The following is a 12,224-nucleotide window of genomic DNA, read 5'->3' as shown; positions in this document are numbered from 1 at the left end:
TGTGAGGTTTTAGTACATCATAGCACTTTATTTTATGAAAACATGTAGCAGATTTTCCACAAAAATACTTATTTTTAATCCAAAAGTATATTGCTTCATAATGGTATTCAGTGTACAGCAGAGTAAAAGGAAGTTGATTCGTGATGTATTGGTTAATTTTGCATGGCTTCTTAAGGCCAGCAAAACACTGGCAGTTTTATCTTTGTGAAGAACAGGCCCTTCCTGTTTGGGGAAGTTGGCTTTTATGTCAGCTGTTGGCCAGTGGTCACTTCCAGGCCTGGTGTCTCCGGCCCTGTGGTCTGTAGGGCCAGACTGTGCTGGCCTGGAGAGTGCTGGGGCAGGTGGAGGCCAGGGAATGGTCCCATACAGTGATCTCCCTGCCCTGGTTACAGGCGGCTTCGAGAACCAGAGGAGAAGAGCACAGGGTCATGGAGCAGGCGGGCCGAAGCCAGGGCCACAGGGAGCTCTCCATGACCCCCCAAGGTGGGTGTGGGGGTCGGGGGTGTGTCACGTTAGGGAACTCAGTGAGTCCGAAGAACAATTTGAAATGTTGGGAAAAAAGAGGAATTTGATGTAAGCCAGGGGTGATCCCTGAGGTAGAGGCCTGTCTCTGATGGCATGAGCTCTAAGGGTCCTGGAGGATTGGTATATCTTAGAACATTCCAGTTAGCCCTCTTTAGGGGAAACTGGCATAGGATTGATGCAGAAGGCATTTTTGATGATGGGACCAAAATTCAAGTCTCCTCGGTAGCATTCTAGGATTGACTAGATTCTAGGATCTGGTAGATTCTAGGATTCTAGTGGGTAGAGGCCAGGGGTGCTGTAAAACATCCTGCAGTGCACAGGATGGTCCCACAAGAGAGGATGATCCGGCCCAAAATGTCAGTGCTGAGCCTCAGAAACTCATCTAAGGCCTGGGCCACTAAAGTAATGTGACTGTTCACTCATGACAACTTCAGATGGTAAATGGACTTAGGATCGTATTTTCTTTAAAAGAAAAATAAGCTGGTTTTTCAGCCGGGTTCCTTTCCCCTATGCACTGGAATACCCCTGGTAGGTGTGAGCTGCATGCTACTGTGGGGATTCAGCACCGAAGTCTAGGTGCTTTTGTTTTCTCCAGCAGCCTCTTCTTAGAGCGTGACTGCAAAGAAAAAGACTTTTGTTTTGCAAAAGAAAAGCAGCTCGGTGACTCCCTCCACATCGCCACAGTTGAGTCAGACAGCAGTGGCAGTCGTTTGCCAGCGGAAGGAGTTCCTGCTAAGGGGAGGTGCAGGAGGTGAGCTGATACCTGAGTGGGGCCCTTGCCTGTTGGGTTCTCCACTGGAGGACAGTGGGCACAGCAAAGATTCCCTTACTTGTACCTGGCAGCCTACATGCAATGGGGAAAAGGGAGAGTTTGTCTTTATTGCCTTGCTTGGCCATAAGCAAAACTGTTTGGAAATGAGACATTTCACTGTGCCAGTGTTTTCATTTTCTCTTCCATTGTGGCATCCCAGTCACTGCCACTCTCCCTAGAACCTAGGCTGTTGTTCTTGTGCCCAATCGGAGCACTAAGTAGAATCCTCAGTCTGCACTTGGTTAGATGATCAGTCCATCCCAGTTTCATTAGCAAATGGGTAATTCAGCAACTCATGATTGCTTCTTTCATTTTGATACAGAAATAAATCTTTATGCTCCTGACAGTTTTCTGATTCTATTATTACTAATTTCTTTGGGTGGACTTTGAGTATTTTCAAGGAAGCCATTCGAGTTTTTAAAAGAAGCCCCATGGGAAAAGCTGTGGTGGCCTCCTTGGAGTGTTTCGAGAACGAACTGTAATTCCTGAGCACCAGGAAGTCTTTTGACTCGATATTTAATGTGGAAAACATCCCAATGGGCGAGTCCTGTGACAGCACTTGGGACTCAGGAGCCAGTGCTTGTTGACACAAGGCTTCTAAGCTAACACTGGAGCATATTAGCATTTGCCGTGTGGCTGAGGGGCTTGAGGTCCTAGTAGGGAGTAGAAAGTTTCCTAGTAGAAAGATTCACCTACTTTTCCAGTGATATCACTCGATCTTAGCATCTGCTAGTAATGCTGTAGCTTACATGGACAAACAGTGACAGGTCCCAGCGCTGCAGGACGTCCGCAGTACGTGTTTGTGAATGTGGTTTTCTCTCAGTTCACCCAGTGACCCTTCGCTGAGCTCGAGACCCTTCATTGAGCTCCACCTTCTGCTCTCAAGTGGGTCTGGAGCCTGGGGAACAGTTCGGGAGTACAGGTGAAACTTCTCGAATTGCCTGTTCCTTCTTTCTGAAAATGACAAATTGCAGAATACACAGACACATGCACATGAAATTTTAATAAAGATAAAAAGCCTAAAATATACTCTAACTCTTCAAAAAAACATTTTTATAAAAGATGAAAGGAAGGAGGCCTTCTTTGTGGCTGGAATGCTGGCTCTGAGCAGAGTCAGGGCGACGCAGCAGGGCGCTGGCTTTCCAGCTGGGTCAGCCATCATGAGGCTCAACACGAGAGGAGGTGGGGTGGCTGCTTCGGTTGTAACATTAGCAGGGGGAAGACAGCTGCTCAGAAGCATGGTGGGAAGCAGATGTGGTGAGGTGCCGTTACTGTTCTGCTTACGAAGACGGAGATGTCTAAGATCGTGTTTACTACCTGATCGCCTAAAACAGTATTACTTGAGTCATGGACTAAAAGGAACCTTAAACATTGTCCAGCCCAGCCCAGGTGTCCATCTCTGTTGCACTGAGACTTGTAAGGCGTCCTTGCTGCTTTGTGGCAGTGTGCCTTAGCTTTCCAAGCAGGGGTCTGGATAGCTTTTTCCATGAAAATTTAGGGGTCTTTCTTTGATAACCCTTGTGACTTGTCATTCAGGGGATGGCTTCCACTGTTTAAGGCTGAAGCCTAGGTGATCTCATAGAACAGGGTTCACCAAATAAGGCCCATGGGCCAATTTGGCCACCACCTGTTACTGTAAATAAGTTTTTATTGGAACATAGCCACAGCCATTCAATGACATGCCTGTGGCTGTGTCTGCGCTACTGTAGCCACAGGAACCTCTGGTCTGCAAAGCTGAAAATGTTTACTGTCTGACCCTTTACAGAGAAAGGCTGCCAGTCGCGCTGTTGTCTAAAAGAGTCTGAACTCCACCTTAGTGTTAACTCTTCCAAATTGTACTAGTCCATAGGATGGCTCGTCGACCTGTACGAGCGTCATAAACACGCTGGAGGACCAGAGCAGGGGCGGCTGTGTCTGCAACCCGGCTTTTCCTTCTGACATCACCTGGTCTCTGCCCTTCAGTCCCTGCCCCGTCTCTGTTTTAGAAGTGGTCCATCACAGTTCCTTCTCAATTTGTTAGGCCTCGAAGGGAGAATTCTTTCTCTGGCTTTGGAGTCTAAGAACAGGTTTCTGCATACTGCAGAAGCGTGGCTGACTGACAGCCTCACTAATCCCGGGGAATGGCGAGCTGTCATCTCATCTGCAGAGGCACAGACCACACCTTCAGGAACTGCAGCCTGGGTGAGGGCACAGGCTGCTTAAATGCATCGTAGGACTCATAGGTGGTTGGTCCCAGAGGGGTCTCTCAGGGCGGGCTGGTGTGTGCACAGGCCTGGCCATCTGTCCTCTAGAGGCCTGAGGAGAGAGGTCACAGAGGGGACTGACTCCAGCTAGGACCTTTTCTCTCAAGGTGTCCTTTTTCATCCAGTTTTTAGACCTCATCTTCCTGGGTGTTAGAAACTCGTGAGGTTGGTGGAGTGTTACAAGAACGTCTTAAATCCTTTGAAGAAAAAACAAAGTGAAGCATGAGGAGAATGACAGGCATTCCCACTCCTCTTTAAATGGGCTGCTTCCTGTTTCTCTTAGTGGCCCTCAGGGCCTCTGTCACCCAGAAGACCCCTCGTTCTTAGAGCACCAGGATTCTACCATATGGCACTGCACATGGGGAGGACCCCATGTTCTTAGAGCACCAGGATTCTGCCATATGACATTGCACAAGGGGAGGACCCCATGTTCTTAGAGCACCAGGATTCTGCCATATGGCACTGCACAAGGGGAGGACCCCATGTTCTTAGAGCACCAGGATTCTGCCATATGGCACTGCACAAGGGGAGGACCCCATGTTCTTAGAGCACCAGGATTCTGCCATATGACACTGCACAAGGGGAGGACCCCATGTTCTTAGAGCACCAGAATTCTGCCATATGGCACTGCACATGGGGAGGGTCAGCCTCCACCGACTACATCCCCATCTTTAGGAACATGTGGGCTCAGCATTGCAACTTTTAAATGTGAAATCACAGGCTGTTCCTCTTCCCTGCCCTCTTCCTTCCGGTAGTGACTCTGGGTCTTTTCTCCAAGGGCACAGCTGTGTCAGGTTGCTCTGGGTTCAAATGAATTCTCTGTTGTTCTTGGATGGGTGTCTGGGTGCATGTGTTTCTGTTTCCTGCTTTTTTTTGTGTTGTCTCCATTATTTCAAGAATAGGTGTTCTATGAGCCAGTATTTGATAATTAGTTGGGGGTTTCTGATTTGTTTTTATGGGAGTGGATGTGCTAGGCAAGCTTTTAAAAAGATATATTAATATTTCAGGTGACTTCCACCATATAAATATCTCAAACCCAAATTATGTTTGTGGATTCTTAATCCTAGCACAGTTAGGCACTGCACGATGAAGGACTGCGCGCATGACAGTGGTCCCATGAGATTACAGTGGAGCTGAGGTCATAGCCATCGTACAGAATTCTTTTTTCTTTTTTTGAGACAGAGGGTCTTGCTCAGTTGCCCAGGCTGTAGTATAGTGGCGTAATCTCAGCCCACTGCAACCTCTGCCTTCCAAGTTCAAGTGATTTTCCTGACTCAGCCTCTTGAGTAGCTGAGATTACAGGTGCCCACCACCATGTCTGACTAATTTTTGTATTTTTAGTAGAGACAGGGTTTCATCATGTTGGCCAGGCTGGTCTCGAACTCCTGGCCTCAAGTGATCCGCCGGCCTCGGCCTCCCAAAGTGCTAGAATAATTCTTTATGTGTTTGTGGTGATGCTGGTGTATACAAACCTACTGCACTGCCCTGAGTATAGAAGTCTAGCACGTACAATTAGGTACAGGACATAATACTTGATGATAATTTGTGATGTTACTGGTTTACGTATTTACTATACTCTTCATCATTATTTTAGAGTGTACTCCTTCTACTTATAAAAAAAAGTTAACTGTAAAATGGCCTCAGGCAGGTCCTTCAGGAGGCATCCAGAAGAAGGCATCATTGTCACAGGAGGTGGCAGCTCCATGTGTGTTACTGGGACACGATGTGGAAGTGGAAGAAGGTGACATGGATGACCCTGCCCCTGTGTAGGCCTAAGCCAATGTGTGTGTTTGTGCCTTAGTTTTTAACAAAAGTTAAAAAGTAAAAAACAATTAAAAATTTTAAAAACAGAGAAAAGCACTTAGAATAAGGACAGAAAACAATTTCGAACATCTGTACAGTGTGTTTGTATTCTAAGCTGTTATTACAAAGAGTTAAAAAGTAAAAATTAAAAATGTATAAAGTAAAAAAGTTACAGTAAGCTAAGGTTAATTTCTTATTGCAGAACTAATTTATTATTGTGCAACTGCCAGTCCTGCACATTCCAATTATGGTAAGTGCTCTGCACAGGGGTACCATTTTTTATCTTTTATACCATATTTTTACTGTAGGTTTTCTACGTTTAGATACACACACACTTGGCACTGTGTTACAACTGCCTACAGTATTCAGTAACACGCTGTGGTGTGTAGCCCAGGAGCACAGGCTCTGCCATACAGCCTAAGTGCGCAGTACGTGGTGCCATCTAGGTTTGTTCTAAGTACACGCTATGATGTTCACCCAGATGAAATCGCCTCACAAAGCATTTCTCAGAATGCATCTCCATTGTTAAGTGACGCTCGGCTGTAGGAAATTGCTTACAAGCCTGGAGTGTGCTTAGTGTGCGTGTCTGTGGAGGGTGAGGTGGGAGCGGGAAGTGATTCCCTTGAGTCAACAGGAAGTGAATGCTGCCAGCTACTCTCTTACAGAGAGACTTTCCACATCCGAAGAGGCAGATGCATGCACTCTGTCATGGCCAACTCAGAGCTCGAGTTCCTGCCATGTGCGGAGCTCCGGCCCAGGCCTTTCCCCCAAGGTGGTGTGGACACTCTTCCTTTGGTGTGTGTGAGCCTATACCTGAAAAGCTCTTTCGCTTCTGTTTTTAAAGGTTCCCGAATGACATTTCTCCTTTATTTTTTTAGGCATGTAACAAAACATAGACCTGTTTTGAAGTGGCTTGTTACCCAAGGGTGCCTTACTCTCATCTGCACCAACAGGAAGATGAACTGTGAAGCCTCCTTTAAGGGGCAGGAGGAGCAAAGCTGTCCTAGGCCAACCAGAGATTCATCTTTCATGCACAGTGACACGTTGATAAGAAATTATAGTCAGTATGAAACTGATAACAGGCTGTAGATGGCTTTCTATGGTATATCCCAGTCTCTTGCAAACAATTGTGAAGAATGCCAGTATTGTTTAAGATTCAGCAGTTTGTGTGGGGAGGCGGGGGCAGGATGGGGGTTTGGTTGCCTAAAGAGTTTGGGAAATGCTAGCTTAAACAAAAAAGAGAGAAAGTTTCTTTCATGTCAGGATTTATGAATGCCTGTGAGTCCAGTGTCAGTGATGAATTTCTAGTGACGGTCTTCGAGACTTTCTAAATATTAAGCGATCAAGGCCCCTGCCCCACTTTTAGTTCCAATAGAATGCCATTCACAAGATCTGGGAGGCACTCTCTTAGCCCTCTCCTGGAACCCCCGGAATTTCTCAGCAGCCCAGGCCCTCCCGCTGCCCGTGGCCCCTCCTCCCAGGTGCCAGGTGGTCTTCCAGCCTCTCCAAGTGCCCACCCTCCTGCCTCTTCCTCCCACTGCAGCTGATCTAGGGGTTTCTTGGCCACATTTCCCTTGAGAGAGAGTGGGATTTGCCTCTATCCACAGAGAGCCTCATTTCCACCTGAAGATGTATTTGTCAGTGGCTAGACCAGGTTCATGTCTGTTTCCCCTTGGGGAATTCTGAAACCTTCCTGCCCGGGAGTCTGTAACACAGCAGCACAGGACCGAGCTTCCTTTAGCAGTGCAGAGTAAGTAGGCAGTGGCACTCTGAGAGCCCAGGGCTGGGCAATCGCCCCCTACTTCCCAGCAGCTCTGTGGTAGTGGGGCGGGAGCAGCAGGGACGTACCTTAAGATTTCTCCAGTGTCTGACTCTTACTTTGTTTCCTGAAATAATTAGAGAAAAGTCATTTAATGAAAAAGAGACTGTGTACCTTGAATCCTACAGCTACCTCAGTCCAGGCTGCCTGCTGAGATCCTGTCTTTAGCTCACATACATTCCATGGTGGGAGACACCATTAGTCCGACACCGCTGTGGAGATTAGCATTTTAGTTTGTGTGCACCCGCCTGGCTTGAGGCAGTAGTTTAGGAATGACAAGGCTAGAAACCTGGCTGGCTGTAAGAGAGAGAGAGGACGGACGTGGGAGAAAGCAAGCAAAAGCTACCCTAGGGAAGAGGCGGTGACGTGCACAGGCCGAGCAGCACGGCTGGTGAGCTGCAGGCTGCAGCCTTGCCCTGACATTTGGTAATGCCAAACAAGTACGTGTGGCTACTCATTGGTCTATGAGGACGATGACAGGCTTTGACTCTGTGGTTTCTAAAGCATATAATATTCTCAGATACTTCTTTCAGCAAACCCCAAACAGTAGTAATTCTTTTAACTACCTTGAACCCTTTGTGGAAAGAACCTGGGTGTGAGTGAATAAAAAGTAAACAGCGATGCGCTATACTGGCCATTAAATACTCGGGGCTGTCAGTAACACCCTGTGCTTCCCAATCATAGCACCATGTTCTGTGTGAATATGCATAACCAGAGTGACCCCCCCCCAGCACCCACCACATGACCTCCCCCTAGCACCCAGCATGCCCGGCTGTGCCCCTCTGGGTATGCTTACATGCACATATATGGACATACAGTTTCGTAGCAGAACGTGGCTGCCCAGGGGCTGCCTGTCTGGGCGAGTAGACCGCCTGGCTCAGCCCACAGGCCTGCAGCATCCCATAGCACTGCCGCCCTTGCCCCATCACCCTGTGGGCTACATGCAGGACACGGCATGGGCCTGCTCCCCAGAGGCACCTGTTTGGGGTCTTCTTGAGGCTTGTGCTTTCACAGCTCTCTTTGAAGCAGATGTCTTGGTGAACTCTGTAGACTCTTTTATACCTGTTGTCACAAGAAAGCTTTGTAAAACCAGACAATGAAGCAAAATGTTGCCGACTGCTTAACCTAGGCTATGTGAACCCACAGGTAAACCTGAAGGTGTTTGAGGGAAAAGCTGCTATTTTCTGAATGAAATGTTACCTCCTATTGATGTATTAAAATGTCTAACATAAAGGTCATGTGATTTGTAACAAATTTATTGAGGTACAATAATACGCATAAAAGAAACCCATTTTAATGTGCATTCTGATAAGCACTGACAAAGGATATGGTACTAAAAATAAAATGTGAAATTTCAAAGACATGTCAATGCTAGAGGCAGGACACTTGGCCTGAGGCCTGGGGAAGGTATGACCTCACTTTTCTGTTTTTTCTGGGTATTTCACAGAGAAATTTGAGAAGTGTTGGGGATTCGGGATTCGGGATTTGGATGTAGGCATTGTAGAACAGGAGACCCGATTTCATCTCCTGCCTCTTCCATTTATTAACCAGGCTACTTTGAACAAGTCTCTTGAAGTTTTAAGCCTCAGCTGCAGGTAAAATGGGACCTACTCATACCATCTCTCTTACAAGTTTGTAGATAATAATGGATGGGAAGGCGTATTGTCTTTTGTTAAAGTTCTCAAATGTCAGAGCTGTTTAAAAGAGAAATCCAAGGAGTTCAGCAGGCAAAGCTCCAACTCATATGCTAAGTCTCATAGAACGTTTAGGATCTAAAACCTGTGGTAAGACTTCCATTTCTGGACGTGAAAGAGTAACAGAATCTGGAATTAACCTCCCAATGTGAACAACCAGAGAACTGGACAAAATATAGTAAGTAACTGTATGTCAGATGTTAGAAAACAGACAACACGAGACTGTAACCCCTGAGAGAGGAGAAACAGATGAGATGAGTCCTGTGGTCAGCCTGGAATTCAGCCTAGAGAAGTTTTTGGATGGCATCACAGAGAAAGGGAATCCAAGCAGTGGTCACACTGAGTTGAGGAAACAGAGATTGAAGCTGGGGAGGCAGAGGCAGCTGGAATTTGTGGGGCAGAGTACTGAAGAGGAGGAACTCCAGAATCTGTGTAGGGTCCCCTGGGCCTGTGGTTGGAAAGAAAGCTGTGGATGCATAGGGTGAATCCCCACAAGGCAAAGAAGAACTACTGAGGAGTTGAACGATTTCCAGAGCCAGAGTAGAGAGATCTTGTTTATTAGGCCATCCATAGAAACCCCAGAAAGGGCCAGGCGCGGTGGCTCACTCCTGTAATCCCAGCACTTTGGGAGTCCAAGGCGGGCCGATCACTTGAGGTTGGGAGTTTGAGGCCAGCCTGGCCAACATGGTGAAACCCTGTCTCTACTAAAATACAAAAATTAGCTGGGCATGGTGGTGTGTGCCTGTAATCCCGGCTACTTGGGAGTCTGAGGCAGGAGAATCACTTGAACCCAGGAGGGCGGAGGTTGTAGCAAGCTGAGATCGCTCCACTGCACTCCAGCCTGGGCGACAGAGCAAGACACTGTCTCAAAAAAAAAAAAAAAGAAACCGCAGAAAGGCCATGCCATAGAACTAGGGCAAAATTAACCCCAGAATAAAGGCTACTCCAAAGCCACCTAAAACAAGCCTCAGAAGGATCAAACTATACTCAGATAATGCCTTGCAGAGAAAAAACAACATTCTTGAAAAGAAAACAAATCCAGCAGTCAGTAACATAAAACTTACAATGCCCAGCATACAATAAAAAACTATAAGACATTCAAGAATCATTTGAATAATCAAAAAAGTGACCCATAACCTAGAGAAAAATAATCAAATAGAATAAGACCCAGACATGACAGTGATGACAGAAATAGCAGACAAGGACCTTAAAATATCTATTATAAATCTGTTCCACATGTTCAGTGATCTAAAGGAAAATATAAAGATAATGAAGACAGAAATTGGAGCATCTAAGAAACAACTAAATCAAACTTCTGGAGATGATAAAACACAGTATTAATAAAACTTTTGTTGAACAGGATTAATGGTAGATTAGATGCTGCAGAAGAAAAGATCAATGATCTTGAGTGCATAGCAATAGAATCTGTCCAAAATGAAAAGACTGAAAAAGTTGAGAAGAGCTGCAGTGACCTGTGGGACAGTATCAGTCTAATACACGCATAACTGGAGTCCCAGAAGTAGAAGAAATGGAGGGACAGGAAAAATATATGAAGAAATAATGGCAAAAATTTTACAAGTTTGACAAAATTAAAACCCCAGAAATACAGGAAGCTTAAACTCGAGAATCAAAACGTAGCCATACCGAAGCACATCATCATTAAATTGTCCAAAAACAGTAATAAAGGGAAAACGCAAAAGGGGCAGGAAGACACATTCCATACAGTGTAACATAGGTAAGAATGACTGCAGTCTTCTTGTCTGAAACTATGCAAGCCAGAAGACAAAGCCATGACAACTTTAAAGTCATGAAAGAAAAAAATATAACTGTCAGTCAAGAAGTCTGTATTCAGCAAATATATTCTTCAAAAATGAAGGTGAAATAAAAATATGTTCAGACAAACAAAAGCAGAGAGAATTCATCTCCTGCAGACCCTGTGCCATAAGAGATGTTAGAGTTAAGTTCTTACGGCAAAGAGAAATGATACCAGATAGAATCCTAGATCTACAAAAAGGAATGAAGAGTGCTGGAGTTGGCAGGCAGATGTGCAAGTAAATACAAAATACTTTACTTTCAATATCTAAAGATAATTTTTGAGTGCAAAAATAACGTATTGTGCAGTTCACACCACATGTGGAAGGAAAAAGTCTCATAATAATTCAAAGGACGGGAGGGAAGTGGAAGCTTGATGTCAGCTGCTGCCATGGACACTGAAGTTGTCTAGTAGTGATTAAAGGTATGCGGCGTGAAGTTGAAGATGTATATGGTAAATCCTAGACACTGCCGGCCAGGCACAGTCACTCACGCCTGTAATCCCAGCACATTGGGAGGGCGAGGTGGGTGGATCACCTGAGGTCAGGAGTTCGAGACCAGCCTGGCCAACATGGTGAAACCCTGTCTCTACGTAAACTTTGTCTCTACTAAAAATACAAAAATTAGCAGGGTGTGGTGGCAGGCGCCTGTAATCCCAGCTACTCGGGGGGCTGAGGCAGGAGAATTGCTTGAACCCAGGAGGCAGAGGTTGCCATGAGCCGATATCGCGCCACTGCACTCCAGCCTGGGGAACAAGAGAGAGACTTCGTCTCAAAAAAAAAAAAAAAAAAAAAAATCCTAGACGCTGCCATCATATTGAACTCGTACAATAGTAATTAAAGGTACATTGTGTTGAGGTGAAGATGTGTATGGCAAATCCCAGAGCAACCTCTAAACAATAAACCTAAGAAGTATAACCAGTAAGCCCATAGTGGAGGCAAAATGGAATCCTAAAAAGTAATCCAAAATTAGGCAGGAAAAAAGAAAAAAGGAACAAAAAGCAGGTGGGAAAAATAGAAAACAAATAGTAATATGGCAGTTTAAATCCAACCACATCAGTCATTATGTGGAAGGTAATGTAAATGGTCTAAATACTCCAATAAAAACCAGACTCTCAGACTAGATATAAAGCAAGACCCACCTCTATGTTAAATACAAGGAAGTCACTTGAAATACGCAGATAGGTTAAAAGTGAAAGGATAGAATGCTTTCAGGAAGTGAACGGTCTTCTTGTTGGATACCTGGTGGTCACCAGCAGGCACTGGTGTAACTAAGCACAGTGGGAAAATGGTAGATACTGTGGATTTGGACTCTCACTACACAGAATCCAAATTCAGTGGGCTGTCAACACGGCTTCCCAAATCCCAACACAGATTAGTATCTCATATGTGTTCCTGTTACATATTATGCCTGGCTTCATGTCCAAGCTCCAATGAGGTTTCTACCCTTGCCCGTCTACATCCCATTCTCCATAGAGCATCCCAAGTAGTGTAATCGAACATGTCACTCTTCTGCTC

General features: G+C 45.6%; 1 protein-coding gene across 5 annotated transcripts in view; it reads right to left on the bottom strand.

Moving 5' to 3' along the window:
• Positions 1-2: 2 nt before the first annotated feature.
• The window catches only part of SNED1 (sushi, nidogen and EGF like domains 1), a 102,335-nt gene continuing 90,113 nt past the window's right edge, over positions 3-12,224 (bottom strand). For 4 of the 5 annotated variants that reach the window (XM_024243748.3, XM_063713200.1, XM_063713202.1 and 1 more), the window contains 3 exons: positions 8,180-8,263; positions 7,231-7,268; positions 3,642-3,776 (listed from right to left, as the gene is read on the bottom strand). In XM_024243748.3, the coding sequence (XP_024099516.2) occupies positions 7,232-7,268; positions 8,180-8,263 (121 nt within the window). In that variant the 3' untranslated portion in view covers positions 3,642-3,776; position 7,231. Of the gene's footprint in view, positions 3,777-7,230; positions 7,269-8,179; positions 8,264-12,224 lie in introns of all 5 variants that reach the window. The other variant, XM_054550132.2, reaches the window with a different exon arrangement.

This window comes from Pongo abelii, chromosome 11 (assembly GCF_028885655.2).
Source record: "Pongo abelii isolate AG06213 chromosome 11, NHGRI_mPonAbe1-v2.0_pri, whole genome shotgun sequence".
NCBI classification, from domain to species: domain Eukaryota; kingdom Metazoa; phylum Chordata; class Mammalia; order Primates; family Hominidae; genus Pongo; species Pongo abelii.
The sequence above is the reverse complement of the archived record's forward strand: the minus strand, read 5'-3'. Positions and strand labels throughout refer to the sequence as shown.